The sequence below is a fragment of the Rhipicephalus sanguineus genome, chromosome 3 (genome assembly GCF_013339695.2).
Source record: "Rhipicephalus sanguineus isolate Rsan-2018 chromosome 3, BIME_Rsan_1.4, whole genome shotgun sequence".
NCBI classification, from domain to species: Eukaryota; Metazoa; Arthropoda; class Arachnida; order Ixodida; family Ixodidae; genus Rhipicephalus; species Rhipicephalus sanguineus.
In genome coordinates, this window is record NC_051178.1 from 198133006 (window position 1) to 198153129 (window position 20124).

The 20124-nt window shown below is 50.0% G+C and overlaps 2 protein-coding genes across 3 annotated transcripts; one reads left to right on the plus strand and one right to left on the minus strand.

The window, feature by feature from the left end:
• Nucleotides 1-10549: 10549 nt before the first annotated feature.
• Nucleotides 10550-15985, minus strand: LOC119388032 (uncharacterized). 2 transcript variants are annotated; one of them, XM_037655640.2, is made up of 5 exons: nt 15831-15985; nt 13287-13418; nt 12388-12475; nt 12186-12295; nt 10550-11609 (listed from the first exon to the last, which is right to left on the minus strand). In XM_037655640.2, the coding sequence occupies exons 1-5, from the start codon at nt 15879-15881 to the stop codon at nt 11316-11318; spliced, it is 675 nt and encodes a 224-aa protein (XP_037511568.1). In that variant the 5' UTR covers nt 15882-15985; the 3' UTR covers nt 10550-11315. The 2 variants fall into 2 exon arrangements, with proteins under 2 accessions (XP_037511568.1, XP_037511567.1); XM_037655639.2 differs by lacking the exon at nt 15831-15985 and adding an exon at nt 14903-15321.
• Nucleotides 15986-16985: 1000 nt separating this feature from the next.
• Nucleotides 16986-18533, plus strand: LOC119386237 (uncharacterized; the record flags this gene model as incomplete). The annotated part of the gene is made up of 1 exon (XM_037653568.2): nt 16986-18533. A coding segment is annotated over exon 1 (1545 nt), but the record flags the coding sequence as incomplete, so codon positions are not given.
• Between the last annotated feature and the right edge of the window lie 1591 nt (nt 18534-20124).

Sequence of the window (20124 nt, forward strand, 5' to 3'; positions counted from 1 at the left end):
CGCAATCATAAATTTTGATCAATGTGTCTTTGCTACAGGAGGCCATAATAAGAATATTTTAAATCTGAAATCCATGTTTCACATAAAACTTCTAACCCAAACAACGAATATACCCAAAATGCTGATTTAACGAGTATTTGCACAAATCTACCGGACCTTAGCAATGTCATAGTGGCTTAAAGTTGCCTGTAGAGTTACATGTGATGGCTTCTGACTCTGGCACATGGTGAAGCCATTTTCCTCAATAGGACATTATACACAATATGAGATTCAATCATCAGCGCAAATCGCAAAGAAAAAAAAAAGCATCACTGAACTCTCAAAAAATTTACAATAATTCTGATGGCGTCCTTCTACTAGCAAGAGAGATGCGCAAATTTGGTAGTAGTAAAGAAACACCTTAATGGGCTAGTCACGAAAAAAAATATCTGTGCATAAACATTTTTTGTTCACTGTAACCTGTATAATTACCGCAAAAATTGTGAGCACTTATGTGAGGGTGTTCAAGATCAGCCTCGCTCGCTCAGGAGTTCAATAACCAGAAATTTCGCTGCAGTTTCAGATAGAAAGTAGCAAAATTTATTTTCAAAACAAAGCTGATAAGCCTTATCAACTTTGTAGCGACTATAATAAAATGTCGCATATTTAGACATTTTTCAAAAACAGTTTCCTTCGCTCTACAAGTTTCAAACAATGTTACTTTACTATTCGTTGCGCACACATTTCATACTCAAAATCTCTTCTTTGTAACGGTAATATTTGTTTTACAACGTTGTGAACTTTCGAGAACGACAGCTAATAAAGTTTGTCCCTCCGTATTGAATATGTGCGATATTTTTTTCCCTCGTAAATTATGCAGTTAATAAGAAAACTAAGTTCCTTTTCGGGCTACTGGGTGGTACGTACATAAAATATAAAATACTCAATCAAATCTAAAATATCCATTTTCGGATCCGTGTCGATTTCTCGTGGAATCACCCGTTTGCAATAACCATGGTTAGGAGACTAACTGCGGTTATGTTTGCCGTGTAGCTACCTGTAACCACTATACTGTAACCGTGCCTGGTCGTGTGACAGCGGTATTAATGTGTTTTGGTTGAAACAGAGGGACGCCAACCAAGGCAGTGAGTAAAAAGGTTTTTTTTTTTTTTTTTTTTTTTGCGTTACAAGGAACAATTCGACGTTTCGCGTCCGCTTGCGGCCTGAATGTCCAACGAGACGGAATGTACAACGGACTGAATGTCCAATAGTGGAACATTCAGTCTCGTTGGACATTTCGTCTCGTTGGACATTCCGTCTCGGTTGGACATTCAGTCTCGTTGGACATACAGTCTCGTTGGAGCATTCCGTCTCGGTTGGACATTCAGTCTCGTTGGACATACATCTCGTTGGACATTCAGTCTCGGTTGGACATTCCGTCTCGTTGGACATACAGTCTCGTTGGACATTCCGTCTCGTTGGACATTCAGTCTCGTTGGACATACAGTCTCGTTGGACATTCCGTCTCGGTTGGATTCATCCGTCATACGTTCGTGGACATTCAGTCTCGGTTGGACATTCCTCGTTGGACAGTCTCGTTGGACATTCCGTCTCGGTTGGACATTCAGTCTCGTTGGACATACAGTCTCGTTGGAAATTCCGTCTCGGTTGGACATTCAGTCTCGTTGGACATACAGTCTCGTTGGACATTCCGTCTCGGTTGGACATTCAGTCTCGTTGGACATACAGTCTCGTTGGACATTCAGTCTCGGTTGGACATTCCGTCTCGTTGGACATACAGTCTCGTTGGACATTCCGTCTCGGTTGGACATTCAGTCTCGTTGGACATACAGTCTCGTTGGACATTCCGTCTCGGTTGGACATCAGTCTCGTTGGACATACAGTCTCGTTGGACATTCCGTCTCGGTTGGACATTCAGTCTCGTTGGACATACAGTCTCGTTGGACATTCAGTCTCGGTTGGACATTCCGTCTCGTTGGACATACAGTCTCGTTGGACATTCCGTCTCGGTTGGACATTCAGTCTCGTTGGACATACAGTCTCGTTGGACATTCCGTCTCGGTTGGACATTCAGTCTCGTTGGACATACAGTCTCGTTGGACATTCCGTCTCGGTTGGACATTCAGTCTCGTTGGACATACAGTCTCGTTGGACATTCCGTCTCGGTTGGACATTCAGTCTCGTTGGACATACAGTCTCGTTGGACATTCCGTCTCGGTTGGACATTCAGTCTCGTTGGACATACAGTCTCGTTGGACATTCCGTCTCGGTTGGACATTCAGTCTCGTTGGACATACAGTCTCGTTGGACATTCCGTCTCGGTTGGACATTCAGTCTCGTTGGACATACAGTCTCGTTGGACATTCCGTCTCGGTTGGACATTCAGTCTCGTTGGACATACAGTCTCGTTGGACATTCCGTCTCGGTTGGACATTCAGTCTCGTTGGACATACAGTCTCGTTGGACATTCCGTCTCGGTTGGACATTCAGTCTCGTTGGACATACAGTCTCGTTGGACATTCCGTCTCGGTGGACATTCAGTTCTCGTTGTACATACAGTCTCGTTGGACATTCCGTCTCGGTTGGACATTCAGTCTCGTTGGACATACAGTCTCGTTGGACATTCCGTCTCGGTTGGACATTCAGTCTCGTTGGACATACAGTCTCGTTGGACATTCCGTCTCGGTTGGACATTCAGTCTCGTTGGACATACAGTCTCGTTGGACATTCCGTCTCGGTTGGACATTCAGTCTCGTTGGACATACAGTCTCGTTGGACATTCGTCTCGGTTGGACATTCGTCTCGTTGGACATACAGTCTCGTTGGACATTCCGTCTCGGTTGGACATTCAGTCTCGTTGGACATACAGTCTCGTTGGACATTCCGTCTCGGTTGGGACATTCAGTCTCGTTGGACATACAGTCTCGTTGGACATTCCGTCTCGGTTGGACATTCAGTCTCGTTGGACATACAGTCTCGTTGGACATTCCGTCTCGGTTGGACATTCAGTCTCGTTGGACATACAGTCTCGTTGGACATTCCGTCTCGGTTGGACATTCAGTCTCGTTGGACATACAGTCTCGTTGGACATTCCGTCTCGGTTGGACATTCAGTCTCGTTGGACATACAGTCTCGTTGGACATTCCGTCTCGGTTGGATTCAGTCTCGTGGGACATACAGTCTCGTTGGACATTCCGTCTCGGTTGGACATTCAGTCTCGTTGGACATACAGTCTCGTTGGACATTCAGTCTCGGTTGGACATTCCGTCTCGTTGGACATACAGTCTCGTTGGACATTCCGTCTCGGTTGGACATTCAGTCTCGTTGGACATACAGTCTCGTTGGACATTTCAGTCTCGGTTGGACATTCAGTCTCGTTGGACATACAGTCTCGTTGGACATTCCGTCTCGGTTGGACATTCAGTCTCGTTGGACATACAGTCTCGTTGGACATTCAGTCTCGGTTGGACATTCCGTCTCGTTGGACATACAGTCTCGTTGGACATTCAGTCTCGGTTGGACATTCAGTCTCGTTGGACATACAGTCTCGTTGGACATTCCGTCTCGGTTGGACATTCAGTCTCGTTGGGACATACAGTCTCGTTGGACATTCCGTCTCGGTTGGACATTCAGTCTCGTTGGACATACAGTCTCGTTGGACATTCAGTCTCGGTTGGACATTCCGTCTCGTTGGACATACAGTCTCGTGGACATTCGTCTCGGTTGGACATTCAGTCTCGTTGGACATACAGTCTCGTTGGACATTCCGTCTCGTTGGACATTCAGTCTCGTGGACATACAGTCTCGTTGGACTTCCGTCTCGGTTGGACATTCAGTCTCGTTGGACATACAGTCTCGTTGGCCATTCAGTCTCGGTTGGACATTCAGTCTCGTTGGACATACAGTCTCGTTGGACATTCAGTCTCGGTTGGACATTCAGTCTCGTTGGACATACAGTCTCGTTGGACATTCCGTCTCGGTTGGACATTCAGTCTCGTTGGACATACAGTCTCGTTGGACATTCCGTCTCGGTTGGACATTCAGTCTCGTTGGACATACAGTCCGTTGGACATTCAGTCTCGCTCGTTGGACATACAGTCTCGTTGGACATTCAGTCTCGGTTGGACATTCCGTCTCGTTGGACATACAGGTCTCGTTGGACATTCCGTCTCGGTGGACATTCAGTCTCGTTGGACATACAGTCTCGTTGGACATTCCGTCTCGGTTGGACATTCAGTCTCGTTGGACATACAGTCTCGTTGGACATTCAGTCTCGGTTGGACATTCAGTCTCGTTGGACATACAGTCTCGTTGGACATTCAGTCTCGGTTGGACATTCCGTCTCGTTGGACATACAGTCTCGTTGGACATTCAGTCTCGGTGGACATTCCGTCTCGTTGGACATACAGTCTCGTTGGACATTCCGTCTCGGTTGGACATTCAGTCTCGTTGGACATACAGTCTCGTTGGACATTCCGTCTCGGTTGGACATTCAGTCTCGTTGGACATACAGTCTCGTTGGACATTCGTCTCGGTTGGACATTCCGTCTCGTTGGACATACAGTCTCGTTGGACATTCAGTCTCGGTTGGACATTCCGTCTCGTTGGACATACAGTCTCGTGGACATTCAGTCTCGGTTGACATTCAGTCTCGTTGGACATACAGTCTCGTTGGACATTCCGTCTCGGTTGGACATTCAGTCTCGTTGGACATACAGTCTCGTTGGACATTCCGTCTCGGTTGGACATTCAGTCTCGTTGGACATACAGTCTCGTTGGACATTCCGTCTCGGTTGGACATTCAGTCTCGTTGGACATACAGTCTCGTTGGACATTCAGTCTCGGTTGGACATTCAGTCTCGTTGGACATACAGTCTCGTTGGACATTCCGTCTCGGTTGGACATTCAGTCTCGTTGGACATACAGTCTCGTTGGACATTCCGTCTCGGTTGGACATTCAGTCTCGTTGGACATACAGTCTCGTTGGACATTCAGTCTCGGTTGGACATTCCGTCTCGTTGGACATACAGTCTCGTTGGACATTCAGTCTCGGTTGGACATTCCGTCTCGTTGGACATACAGTCTCGTTGGACATTCCGTCTCGGTTGGACATTCAGTCTCGTTGGACATACAGTCTCGTTGGACATTCCGTCTCGGTTGGACATTCAGTCTCGTTGGACATACAGTCTCGTTGGACATTCAGTCTCGGTTGGACATTCCGTCTCGTTGGACATACAGTCTCGTTGGACATTCAGTCTCGGTTGGACATTCAGTCTCGTTGGACATACAGTCTCGTTGGACATTCCGTCTCGGTTGGACATTCAGTCTCGTTGGACATACAGTCTCGTTGGACATTCAGTCTCGGTTGGACATTCCGTCTCGTTGGACATACAGTCTCGTTGGACATTCCGTCTCGGTTGGACATTCAGTCTCGTTGGACATACAGTCTCGTTGGACATTCCGTCTCGGTTGGACATTCAGTCTCGTTGGACATACAGTCTCGTTGGACATTCAGTCTCGGTTGGACATTCCGTCTCGTTGGACATGGACATTCCGTCTCGGTGGCATTCAGTCTCGTTGGACATACAGTCTCGTTGGACATTCCGTCTCGGTTGGACATTCAGTCTCGTTGGACATACAGTCTCGTTGGACATTCAGTCTCGGTTGGACATTCCGTCTCGTTGGACATTCCGTCCCGGTCACAAATTTCACTTTTCCGTTTTCGTTCCACACATCCCAATATTTGCTGTGAAAATTTTCCGAATGTGCCCTAACATTTGCGACGTGCGTGAAAATTCGTTTCGTCGTGATAGGACGTGGCACTGAGACTGCGTATTACGCACGGCAAGAATATATATATATATATATATATATATATATATATATATATATATATATATATAGAGAGAGAGAGAGAGGAGAGAGAGAGAGAGAGAGAGAGAAAGCGCAAAGACACGAGGGAATAAAATAATAAACAAGACGCAAAAAAGAAGTATTTAAAAATAAGAAAAAAAATATTTAAAGAGCTCCCTTTTGCACCCGTTTGCTCGTGTTCATATAACTTGATGCCTTTTCAACAAATCGAGTTGAGAGAGAGAGAGAGAGAGAAAACTTTTATTTGTGAAGGCCTCAAGGATTATCCTCGTTGGGTGGAGCCCTTAGTTCAGGGCCCCATTGGCTCGCGCCACACAACGTGCCCGCTGGATCAGCCGACGCTGCTCCTGCGGCTCTGAGCTGGTCAGCGCAGTCTCCCAAGAGGATTGTGAGGGTGAAGGAATAGGGCGGCAGCCCGGTGGTTGTGGACATTCCCAGGTGCAGTGCCGCATGTACTTCCCACCACCACACAAATCACTCAACCGAGAAGACGCTGTTGCCTGGCGGCAGCTTCAGACTAATTCATTCCCCTGCCTTTACATCCTTCATCTCTTCCACCCCACACAATATCCCTCATACTGTCCCTATTGTGGAGCGAAGCCCACGGTGTATCACTGCACCTGGGAATGTCCACAAATCGAGTTGAAAGATTGCGCTTTTCATGCTTTTGTTATGTGCGTCCTCCCTAAAAATATGTACCTGTAACTTTACCACAGTTTAACAATTATGCAAAACCAAATAACCCGGTACCTCACCTTGTTGAGTAATCGATTAGCTTTCAGTTTTTTCTCGGTAATCCGTTAGTTTTTTTTAAAAGGTAATTGTAATCGCTGACGCTCTTTCACTGTAATGCGTACAAGTGTGTTCCCGACCCAGTTTTTTTTTTCACTTGAGCTTCACAGCACTAATATCGACATCATTGGAAGAGTAATAGAAAAGCTCGTGTTCAGGCCGGTTCTGAAAAGTCCTCAATGATTTTAAACATCATAAAAACGGTTTTATCGTCGCCAACGATTACCTGTATGCTATGTGTTGTAATGAAAAATTATTCACGCGAAGCACTTTGCAAAACGCGAGCAAGATTGGCTACTTCGGCAATAAGCTCAGAAAAAATGAGCAGTTCGCAGCGGATGGCCTGATGCTCTCTTGACTGGCCCGGTGCAGCGGAGGTGTAGGTCACCGCTCATTGCACGTCACTCTAATGTGGTGTGACGTCACTAAAACTTTCGTTACGCTTCCTACACAGTGACGTCGGTGTCAGTCGCGCTAGCGATGGGTCTCGATTGCGAGAATGAGCGTTTATACAGACTTTGGAAGTGAATTAAAATATATTCTAAACGTTTGCTGCGTGCAATACTTCGTGCTGAGCGTCCTTGCTTACAGAGAAAGCCTACAGCAGGGTTTTATAGCCTCAGAATTTGGTGACATCACCTCTTTAACGGCATGGTCTTTCCTAGACCGGCCTGCAGTTCTCTTGTAGCCGGAATGCCATGACATGTTTCCATCAAGTTAGTCAAAACTAAAGCTGATATCCCACACTCAGCATGCTTCATAATCATTTCGTGGTTCTGGCGCGTAAAACCCAAGAATTTACTTTTAAAGGAAAATTTCCTCCCTAGCTTCTTCGACCCGCATTCTTTAAGAGGAAAGAAGAATTGTTCTAGGGGCTCGTAGAAAGCCAACAATCAAGCCAAGGAAAGCATAGGTACGTTATTTGTTGATAGTTTTAACTGTAGTATAATGAATATGACCTAAATTGAAAGGACTTAAATGGGACGAAAAAGCACACTTTCTTTCGGTGGGATTCGAACCCACAACTTTCGCATTACGCGTCTGATGCTCTAACAATTAAGCTACGACGGAGGGCGCTCCCTCGTCCACTTCGTTGGGTATTTACGTGAGCTTGATCCCTGGGAGTGTTAGCAAGCGCAAATCGTCGCCGTAATTATAAGGTTGCGGGTTCGGATCCCACCGATGGAAAGGGTGTTTTTTCGTCTACTTGGATTCCTTTGCATATGGGTTATAATTATTACATCGCATTTAAATAAAGCAACAAATAATGTCCCCAATGTTTTATTTGGCTTAATTGGCTGTTGGTTTTCTAACAAATAACTGAGTCTCTCGAACTATTCTTCTTTCGCACTTTCATAGCAAGGGATTCGTTCTGCCTCGTGACGCTTTCTGGCAAAAATAGTGTTTCACACTCGCCGCCTTAGCTACGAGTGGCGCTGGTAACACTCTCAGGGATTAAACACAGGTAGATACCGTACAGAGTGGACGAGGGAGCGCCCTCTCTCGTAATCCTTTAAGAGGCTGTGATGTCCGATTTATGACAAAGATAAACAGGAACAGCAAAGTATGCAAACAACCAAAATAAAGCATTAAAGTAACATATTCAATATACACATGAAAACTAAAAATACAAAATAGAAATAAAACTAACAAAACTTGAAATTATGGTAAATGCAGTAAAGCGAATACGGAAACAAAAATACGACGCCCGACGCCACAGACAGTCAATATTTGCAAAACACACACAAAAAAATGCGATCTTTTGTTAGGCTATCTTAACCCAATGAATAAGTTGTCTGAGAAATTTCAAACGAGGACACGTTTATCTCTTCTAAATTGGACATTCCGTCTCGTTGGACATTCAGTCTCGTTGGACATTCCGTCTCGATTGTACATTCCGTCTCGTTGGACATTCCGTCTCGTTGTACATTCCGTCTCGGTTGGACATTCAGTCTCGTTGGACATTCAGTCTCGATGGACATTCCGTCTCGGTTGGACATTCCGTCTCGTTGGACATTCAGTCTCGCCGGTCACGTGACCCATTGGACATTCAGTCTCGTTGTACATTCCGTCTCGTTGGACATTCAGGCTCTGAATCTTCGCGTCCCACTCGCCTTTTTTTTTTTTTTTTTCAGGATTTTCTTCCAGCCGTGGGGTCACGCCTATTCTCCACGATAAGGCAGACTCTCGATCGGCAGCGCACCTATAGACCGGTTGACGTTACCGGCTGTCGCCTGGATGGGTCAGAATTCCACAAAAAGCCGCAAGTCGACAACGCGGGTTCACCGTGCTGTGCTCAGCGAGTGTACTCCTTTGTCACTAGAACTTGCGGACGTCGTTTTTATGTTGTCGCAGCCTCTCGGCGAAGTTCTTTGTTTCGAAGTGTCACGACCAGCACATGGTATATGGAGTCAACCAGCCCTTGCGCTTTCTCTTCGGGAGGCCTGTCTTTTGGGCACGAAAAGGCGCAAGTGCCAGCAATCCACCTGCTACAATCCACTTCCACGAGAAGCATGTCAGTACAGTTTTTCATGGCGAATTACGCGGCTTTCTTCAAGCTTTGTGTGGCAATGGCCCAACCCTCCCCACAGGGAGTCGGCGCGTCTTAAGAAATTGGTCCCCACAATTTCTACAAACAAAAGCGATTGCACCCGCGCATTCTTGGTCAATGCCTGGCAGGCCGACAGCAGTCCGACGCTGCGACGGAAGAATTCATCGGGCCGAGCTCTGGGAAAACGGCACCTACAGGATGAAAAAGTAACGAGTAACGTGACACCACACGTTACCGAAAAATGTTAACGTAAGTACGTTACCCGTTACAGTTCCGAAATTGTAACGAGTACGTTACTAAGTTACCAAAAAAGTAACGCGTTACCGGTAACGCCGTTACTTGTAACGCGTAACCGCCAACACTGCTTTTCGTCAATGACATTTTTTTCTTTCTTTACTGTCCAAGCTGCTGCGACAGATAGATACTCTCCGGAATCAAAAGAAAAAAAAAGGAAGATACAAAATCAACAGAACCTTACGTGACACTCAGCGCTTCTTCCATTCATCTGCCTCTGCGCAAGAAACCTGTTTCAGCGAACCATTTGTATACCAACGGTGGCATTGTTCGCCGATTTCGATAACATTAGCATACGCTTCGCGACGATCAGTGAAGCCAACCTGCCTGTCACGGGTAAATTTGTACGAATTGATCCGAGCCAACAGCGCATCTGTGAAGCACATAATCGTCAAATAGCCGAAGCGGCACGTGGCTCTCTCGATGCGACCTACCGCAGTGTTATGGTATGGCAATTATACGAGGCCGACAACCAGTTCCCCCAATCCGACAAATATGCTTGACCGCTTCTGTCGAACGTACAAACGGAATTCGCAAGATTAATTGATCGACCCGTTTTAAATGCCCGTAAACCTGGTTGAGTAGGAATGAGGTCACCGTGTATAGAACTACAGGTGTGCACTATAACACTTGTGTCACATGTTGCATACTTACTCCAAGCCAGTCCCCAACCGGAAAGCGGCCTGCGACACAACTCAAATTAAAGAGGTATTTGCTGAAGATCAAAGGGCCGTCAAGCAGCACAAGGAGCAGCGCGAACACAGGACGATAAAAACATGCACAGGCCAAAGCGTTGTTCAAAATTCTCCTAATTGACAAGATGCATCAAGAAGCCGAGTTGCGTGTTTGCCGCTCCTACCGTACGAGCTGCGCAATTACTCGCCATGTTAATACAACACGTTGTGCGAGCGCAATAGACTGTCCGAATGAGCAGCACGTTGACCGCATCAAATCTTACCACTTCCTCGTGCATCCGCGTGTGATTCACCGCGTCGTTATAACTCAGAAACCTAGAAGTGACCCAACACTGTTTCAAGGTTCAGCGGCATAAGGCACATTTATTCAAAACTTGTACTACGGTGAACAATACGACAAAACTAAAGTCAGGCACGAAGGAAGATATTTATACAAAAGAGGGTAACCATAGAGTACCAAATAGTCTCTTTGTCTTGACTAGCATGGGACATTTTGCTTCGTTCGACACCCTGAAGGTTGGTGTCAACGGCACTGCGCAACACGTGGCAGCTGTTCGGCACAAAGTCACATTGCCGTGACAAGCTTCGACGGCCAACCGGGCACAATAAAAAAAAAAAAAAAAGCACGAGTCCCTAGCACAGCACTACCACCAAGTCGTCGCCGACGTCAGCGGTTCACAACCATGGCTCGAAGAGATGGCGCACAGTTTGCAAGGTGATGCCACATTCGGCGTCGGCATGGGCCCACAATCAAAGGTGTCTTCAACGGCAACTTGTGCGTTGCGGTCGAAGCAGCACTGTCATGATCTTGCGTTTGGCAAGGGCCAAAAGCAGGAACGAGGATGTATCGTAAGACTCGTTGACATGGACAACTGTGGCCATGTAGAATCGGTCCATGAATCATTCTATATATATATAGGACTGCCGTCCTCAGAAGCGCTGCGCTTGCTTCAAAACGGCGGCGAACAAAGCACCACGTTCCATTCATAGCAACACACAAGATGCTCGCATAGTGAGCTACGACGATACGAAACGTGCACTCTGCTGCTACACGTCGTGGCCGCGTTCAGTTGGCAGTACAGGGCACGTCTATCAAGTCACTCCATGTTTCACATCAAGATACACGCCTTGTGGCGCGAGGGAGACACGTCGCGGCCGCTCTTGGCGTCTGGGTGGTCGGGTCCTAGAGCGGCGCGCGCGGCCGCCTTCCAGGCATCGCGTACGCTCCGAGGCGCCGCGCGGGCGCTCGTCTCCACGTACGCAACGGCACCCAACCTCGAAGCCCACGTCAAAGCCTCGTCGGCGCTCACGCAGCCACCTCGCTGGATCATCCGGGCATCGCTCTGACAGCCGATGAGAAGCAGGGAAGCGCCCGGACAATGCTGCCGGACCTCGGGTTGCCACTGCGAACATAGGACAAGCAGGCGCGTTTACATATACAGGTACGAGTGATATCGGAACGTTCATCGCAGGATTGTTACTGACCAGAACACGCGGGAGACACACTGCACGTGCCAGCTATCTGGTTCATCTGAACCATATATATTTTCTTATACACCATCCAAGACCCTTTGTAATAGGAGCGTGTGTCGGCTGCGATACACCGCCCTCCACACTCTAATCTTAGCACCCTTTGGGACATAGAGCCTGTGCGCACCCTGCAGGCGTATTCGTGTTCAGTCATGGCTTCAATGCTTTCTATAGGGACTCTGTCTCTTCTCCATCAGATGCAGCTTTGTATGTACAGTCTAAACAGAAGAACAGTCTCACTGGCTGTGGTGCCTTAGTTGCTAACAACGTTTCGTTGCTGAGCATGAGGACGTTAGTTCGATTCCAGCAGCTTTAACTATGGCATCTCATAACCCAATGTGCAGTTCCGGAATATTAGCCCCGCAGTTTAGTTTCATAAATGTTACCTTGAACGTGGTTATTCTGCACGTGTAGCATGCGGCACTGCCGTCAGTGAAGCGGCTGCTCACCTTGTGAATGACGTTATGCAGGGACTCCGGTACACCGACGTTGAAGCATAGGAGCACCACGCTGGCGTCCTGGTACGAGAGTGGCCGCACAGTGTCGTATGCTGCGGACCCTGTTGAAAGAAGAAGAGCAAACGTTTCCTAAAACCGCTCAACCATTCTTGCTGCCACAGGTGGCAACACAATTTTTTTTTCAGCTACTCACCAGACGTGTCCCAGACGGAGAAGTGAAATTTCTGTCCCGCGGCTTCGTCGGAGGTAGTGTAGCGGTCAAATCCAGTAGGCGTGTAGTCCTGCGCATTTTTGAAAACAAAAAGAGCAAACACTGTCAATGTCCGCCGACACGGCTTCTAACTATCGTCGCTTTGCTCTACATTACAGACGCGGTAGATGACGTTCTCGCCATCTACATTACAAATGCGGTAGATGGCGTTGCTCGCCAGCAAATTTCGCTCCGACAAGCCTATAGCAGCGTCGTGTTCTTGCATACATAGCTACATCAACTGGCGGTGCTAAGTACTTTTGGGACACGGCGACACAAAGATTTTTATTTCCCGCAACATTTGCAAGCTTTGTAGTTGCGACGCCCCAGGTCGTTGTCGCTATGTGTGTGCCAGTACATCATGGTGGCCGCTACGGGACCTGACTACGAATTCAACACACACACAAGTGTATAATCGCATTATATGTGCGGGGACCTTTCCGCCGTGTAATCCAACTCTTGTGTTTGCTTCGCGTGTCCAGCTCTTGAGGCTATCGTTAGGCTGCTTTTAAAGACTGCTGCATTGCGAACACGACTCCAGGCGCACGCATTGTGAAAGCCGAGCAGGCACTGGAACACTGCGTAAACACAAGCCCAAGAGACGATGTTGTCTTGGTACGTCAGTATCGAAGCGCTTGAGAGCGCAGTCAACACGATCTCCCGGTCTATATCGGGTACAATCAGCCCAAGTCAACACTTCAACGTTTGTCAAGACATGTCTTTCTTTCGTCAGATAACAAGTCGAAAATGCAGATATACTCGGACTGTTGGAAGCAGTTCGAAATTAAAGTTCATCAATCATTCGGAACTCCGCTTAAAACATCAGACAGCCAATTACTCACCGTTGTGAAAGCATCGCTCACGAAGCGGTTGGCCAGCGCAGTCTTTCCGCACCTGCTGTCTCCAACGAGGACGACCTTCAGGGGCTGCTCGGGGCACAGTCCCGGCGCGCGGGGCTCGGCCGTCGGCTCGGCCTGCACGAAACCACAGGAGATTATGAGTAAAAACCAACATTTATTCGAAAAAGTGATGAAAAGGCAATTGCAAAAAAGCGATTTTTGTCAGGGCGTAAGACACTACACTGAATCAGGACTTTCAGTAAAAATGCAAATTATGTTACACTGTGCTCCATGTATATAGACCAAAGCCGAGCAACCACGGAATAAATAAACTAAACTACATCTAAACTAAGCTAAATTACAGGAACTTCGCAGGAGAAGAGCCAGCTTGTTGCGAAGAAAGCACCGCACCTTGCTAAATGTGGCAACTGTGGTCATACGTCGGCAGTTAATTCTCTACATGTCATCTCTCTATTTGGTTATTGGGAAAGCCGACATGTGGCTGCAGCGAAAAAGTCCAAATGCCTAGCTTAAACCGAGTGAGGTCAATGTCGCATCGTTCGGGCATCGCAACTTTGCAAGTTCCTTGTCCTTGCCCTGTCACCCACCCGTGAGGTGTAGTTGATTCACGAACGGTAAAACGCCTGTCAGTGTATACGGACCTGTCTGGCTGCATCGAACACCAACACAATGGGACGCAGAACAATCAAAGACAACAGATGTATTGCACAGCAGAAGCTTTGAACGGGCGCTGCGGAGTGTCAGCACGTGGTTACTGCCACGCCGCTATTGCGAAAAACTCATTCGAGTAGGCTGTATCTGCAGATCTCGGAGGGAGCCGCTCATTGCGGCCATACTGGTGAATTTACGATTTGGTAGTTGATGCAGCTAACGTGCTGCATGGAGACGCTGTTTATCGGCTCGAGCCCTCGAACAGCGACGTCACAGAGATAACTATACATGTGCTTACCACCAAAATCACGATATGATTATGAGACACGCCGTATAGTGGAGGCCTCCGGATAAGTTCAACCACTTGAGGTTCTCTAGCGTGCACTGACATCGCACAGTCCACAGGCCTCTAACATTTCACCCCCGGAGAGAGGGCTCATTTAAGCCGCGGATTGAGTGAAATCCAAGGAAAGGCGAGCACCGTGTCGGCGAGGATGCGTTGGTCTCGATAGCAGTACTATGAACCTGCACAAAAGTGCCGCAAACTGTACGCTGTACGTGAGGAAAGAGAGCGTAGAAACGCATGTGCGCATCATCGGTTCACCACTATAGCATGCATCACTAAACGTTACACTGTCTGTGTGTGTGTGTCTCGAGAGGAGAAGGGGTGATTTAGAGCAAAGGACAATGCATATCAAAGGCACACTCTTTTTTCAAGAAGTCCGCTGTGAGTTCGTCCGCATAATTCATTGCAGCCCACCGAATACGAGTATATTTATGAAGCAGTTTCCGCGCATTCTGGAGGACGCGCATACTGTGAACTAAGCCAAGCCGCGTTACAACTGCGTCGGACACAGCGTCGTGGTTACGAGGTGTACAGTGAGTGAAACAAATGCGCAACGGTGCTCCACGCTAACACGGCCGAGGGAGCCGGAAGGTAAACTCACGCAGCAAACGACGTCCCTGCCTGCGTCCAGCCTGTCGTACCGTCCGCGGGCGTTAGAGAAGAGCTCCATCCTGTTTTGTATGCGGTAGCGAGATGCACAGCTCGTCGTCTTCAGGGTAATCGCGCATTCCGCGTCGCGCGATCGCAGTTAGCTTGCCCTCCTTCGAGCGAGGCTGCCAATGGCAGCGTTCCAGAAACCACTGAGAACAGTGCGCCCAACTGCGCAGTGCTCGCCGAGGCTTGTGATCGGCTCCGGTCACAACAACATCGCTTGTGACCAGTTGGGCGAGCAACTGCAAATTGCCGATGAGTGAGTTCGGCCGCGAGCAAACACAGGAGGGCGCGCTCTTTCCTTGCGCAACGAGCGACGACGCAGTAGGGTTTTAACCCGAGTCACGACGTCAGCGCAAGGGGTGTCTAGCCAGGGCCAGCCGCATTGTCTGCGCCGCCATCGCTTAGCGGCATTGTGCAACGCGAACGCTGGCGTAAAACGGGGAGAAGTTGCATGCTGTGCGGGCTGCCAAAACACCGCCGCGCTCGCTGACGGTCGACCGCAAACTACCGCGGACGTCATTTGCTGCGCGCTACCTCCGTTAGCAAATAAGGTCGCCTCACGGCTGGAAATCACCGCCGTCGGCACGCGCGTGATCGAGGCTCCTTCCCGCTGACGATTCTTGGCGTTGATGCCGTCGGGCGTTGGCGTCCGCTATTGCACAGAAAGCTCGACACTTCGTGGCTCCAAGGAAAGTCGCGGGGCCGCCAGCGCACGCGGGAAAACAATGCAAAGTGCGCCTGCTAAGCTTTTGACCTCTATAGAAACCAAACAAAACCGGCAAGCAACTTCGTGACGCACGAGGCGTAGAGACTCGCTGGTGCCGTCAAATGAAACGCGAGACCCACGGCACTTTAAATGGCGCGAAGCTTCTCACCTTGTGGCGGCCCTGTCGTCGCGTGCTGCCCCAGCGTGCAAGCGCGTCCATGGGCCGAGTGCGACGTTTTCTCGGGCTGCCCTATCCGTATCGCAGATATGCCGCGTCCCGTCTCCTCGCTTATCGGCGAAGCCAGCGGCGCGCACATTCCTCTGGTCACTCAGGTGCACGTCAAGAGCCCTCAAGGACAAAGGCGGAACCCGTCATCAGCCGGGTGGCTACTGACTATACGCGTGGATGTACCCAGCAATAATTTCCTCCGCACTCATGTTGTGCCGCCCCGTTATTCGTCCTCTCAAGCACGTTTCACAATGTGGGATTCTCTAGTACATTTTGCGGAGCTGCGATAACCGCATGCGCGTACGGCTCGGCATTTGTGTTTCGCATGCAGAGATTACGGCGGGTGCGATTTTCGCAATCATTGAGTTTGGTCGCAGGTGAAAGAAAGCATCATTCGGTTTGCTTACAGGTGAAAGCAAGAATGAGAAAGTATCGACAAGTCAATGCTGTATGTTTTCGTGAATATGGCAAATAAGTTCAGCGGAAGCACGCAAGGTGGGGGAACGAATATGGAATGCGAAAAACTGTCATCCACCTGTTTGCAGCAAAAAGCTACAAAGGAAATCCGTAAGAATTCATCAGAAAGAAACATTCCTAGTTCACGAAAATCCCGGACCAGGACGAATTTTTCGTCATCTAGGCAGCCTTCCTTTCAGAGAAATCATTATGTATTTCCATTGTATTGCTTTTTGGTAGAAACAGATGGATGACACTTTTAGCCAGGGCTTTTCATATTTTCGGGGGGAGGGCGCTGCGATCGCCGAGGCGAGCAGACGTGTTTGCATCGGCTCCGCCGTTGCTGACCAATTACGCAGTGCCAAGTACCTCGAACCAAAATTTTTTCCTCCACCAATGTGTCCGTGATGACGAGAGGCATCGACTGATACCAGCTGACCCCTGAGGTACGCTTTTTTTGTCAAATTTCGGGACTTCTTCTACCGCCGCCGTGCGAAGGACTGCTAGGCCTAGGCGTGCTCCGCGGGCGCTAGGCCTGGCACCGTCGCGCCGGTCGCCGTCTGCCGTACTGCTCGGTGGCGGCCGCTCGTCAGCTCTGAGATGGAGGCGTCCGCTCGGACAACAGTGATCGTGGACAACGAAATGCGCGTTCAAGTTCAAGGAGAAGAAATAACACCAGAGGAGTACCACAACGAGGCCGGATGGACGCTCGCGGGGGAGCGTATGTCGAGGCTGCGCCGGCGGGCCCCCGCCAGTGGCATGCCCGACGGATCCGGCGGGAGTCAAGCAAGCCCGAAATCGAAATTCAACAAAAACGTGAGAGCCTCGGTCATCAAGGCCGCACGCATGCCAGCCATGCCGCTGGAAGAGAGCAAGATAGTCGTCAGACCCAGAGGGGGACTGGACATCGTCAAGACCGGCACCACCACCGTCGCCACGGCCATACTCGCCGCGGCCAAGATCACGAGCGAGGAAAGCGCGGCGGACACCATCTGCCCCAACACGCAACAGAATATTATGGTCGTCAGTACACCGAACGAAAACAACGCAGCAAGGTACGCTACAATCCATGAAATCTCTATTCAAGGCAAACTCTACGAAGTCAGCGCATATCGCACGGCACCTCACGACACCGTAAAAGGCGTCATCAAAGGCATCCCCACCGACGCGAACGCCGAAGAGCTCGATAGAAATATTGTCAACGAGAGGAACCCACTAGCAGTGGGCGCAAAGAGGATCGGCAGCACGACCTCCGCGATCGTGGTGTTCCAGGGACCCAAGGTACCGAACTTCGTCCGATACGGAGTCACCCTGATACCTTGCCACCTCTACAGGAAACAGATCGACGTTTGCCACCAGTGCGGCCGAGTGGGACACCGTAAGGACGTGTGCCCGACACCCACAATCAAGACGTGCCTGGCCTGCGGGCTCGCGAACCCCAAGGAAGACCATAGCTGTACCCCAAAATGTAAGCTGTGCGGGGGCGAACACTCGACCGGAGACCGAACGTGCAAGGCAAAATACAAGATGCCTTACGTTGTGCGCAAGCGACAATGGGTACGGCGACAGGCCGAACTCCAGCTGCTGCCGGAAAGCGATTTCCCGCCACTCGACAAGCCGTCAGCTGTGCAAAAGTCAAGGACTCCATCGAAGAATCGCGCGCCAAAATCCAGAGACAGCAGCAAGAAAAGGTCACCATCACATGAACGAGTAGGCTGGGTCGACGCAGCGAAAGGGAACAATACAAGGAGCGCGCAGAAAATCACGGAAGCCGCGAAGAAAGACGATATGAACAAGGTGCGAGAAGCCAACGAGACCTTAAGGCAAGAAAACGCGGCGCTGCGAACAACTATTAACAACCTCTCGAGAGAGATTGCTGAGATCCGTAAGCTGCTGCTATGCAACAACGAGTCTCCACAGAGACCCACGCCAAGCTCAAGAGAGACAGAGGAAACAAGCACGAAGAACCAGGAGGCAGCCGTAGAGGAACCGGCACAGAAGAAGCGAGCCATCGAGGCCCCGCGCAAGCAAAAAGAAAACGACCGCAACGAGAACCTCGAAGCCAAATTCGAAGCGAGATTCACCAAACTCGAAGAGCTACTCACGGCGAACATCGCAGCAGTGACAGCAATGAAACAAACAGTGGATAACTACCAAGCTGAGAACATAAACAGATTCGCCTACATCGAAAGGACCCTACAGCCGATCGTGAGCCACCCGACGTTTGCGCCCATTTTCGCGCTACATCCACCCAACCAAGGAACCGCATACGCGCCAACGCAATTATGGCCGCCAACGCAGCAGCAGCAACAGGCGTAACAGTGTGGCAGTGGAACTGTCGCGGCTTCGGAAGGAAGAAGGCAGTCATCCAGCAGCACATTGCACGCGCCGCGCGCAAGCCGGACGTGATACTACTACAAGAGACACTCATTGACGCACCGTCACTCCCCGGCTACAGAGTGCACAAGGGCCCACCCGACGGCAGAGGCCTGTGCACCCTGGTCAGGAAGGGACTCACGTTCGTCGAACACGAGCTCCACAACACTATCAAGATCGAGCACACACTCACCGAAATCATCCCGGGCAAGAAGAGAAAAGGAAGCATATTTCTGCTGAACGTCTACAGCAACCCATCGAAGAGAAAAGAGAGATTCAAGACACTACTGCACAGAGCCAGCACCGCGGCGGGCCGCAACACGCTGATCGCGTGCGGTGACTTCAACGCGATGAACCCAGCCTGGGGCTACAACAAGTACACAGCAAAGGGCCGCGACCTGTACCAAGACGCCACGGAACTCGAGTTCACCCTCATCACGGACCCGACGCATCCGACGAGAATCGGTAACTCCGTGTCCCGCGACACCACTCCGGACCTCACGTTCGTCAAGAACGACGTCCGGGGCGCGATCACCTGGAGAAACACGGGGGCCGACCTCGGCAGTGACCACACCATCGTGGAAATCGGCATACCAGAACACAACGACACCAGCAACAGAACACACAGATGGATAGACTGGGATGCCTTCCGACACACCAGAAACCAGAGGGAAGACGGTGACGACGAGATCGAAGACATCAACTCGTGGACGGCCGAAATCACCAAGAACGTACGCGACGCGACGAAAGAAATTAAAACGGACGCGGAGATAGACAAAGTAGACAGCCGGCTAGCGCATCTCATCGAGGCCAAACAGTCGATACTCAATCGATGGAAGAAACAACGGCTCAACCGCAGACTCAGAAAGCAGGTGGCGGAGCTCAACCGAGCGATCGAAGATCACTGCCGCGTGCTATGCGCGCAACAGTGGAACGAGATCTGCAACGCAGCAGACGGGCAGATGCACAGCGGGAAGACGTGGAACCTGCTGCGGCATCTGCTCGACGAAACCAAGACCAAGTCACACCAAAGGGACAGACTCGCCAAGCTCATACATCGGGCGGTCTCGGTACACGGCGCCGATGAAGTCACCAGGCGTATCAACGACAAATATCTGCCAACTACACCCACCGAACAACACGCGCCGTACGGCGGCCAACCCAACGCGAACCTCGATCGCGATATTGACGTCGAGGAAGTCCGCGCGGCCCTGCACGGCCTCAACAGCCGGTCGGCGGCCGGCCCGGACCTCGTCACGAACAAGGCGCTGAAGAACCTCGACGACGGCTCCATTGAGAACCTAGCAAAGTACTTCAACAAGTGCTGGAAAGCGGGCGAGCTGCCGAAGCAGTGGAAGACAGCCAAGACCATTCTGATTCCCAAGCCGGGGAAGCCACCGGA

Coding starts and splice junctions, on each gene's coding strand:
- LOC119388032 (XM_037655639.2), bottom strand. CDS start 14,971: ATGGAGCTCTTCTCTAACGCCCGCGGACGGTACGACAGGCTGGACGCA. Junction 13,419..14,902: donor GCAGGGACGTCGTTTGCTGC/GTGAGTTTACCT, acceptor GGTTTCGTGCAG/GCCGAGCCGACGGCCGAGCC. Junction 12,476..13,286: donor TGAGCGATGCTTTCACAACG/GTGAGTAATTGG, acceptor AAAAATGCGCAG/GACTACACGCCTACTGGATT.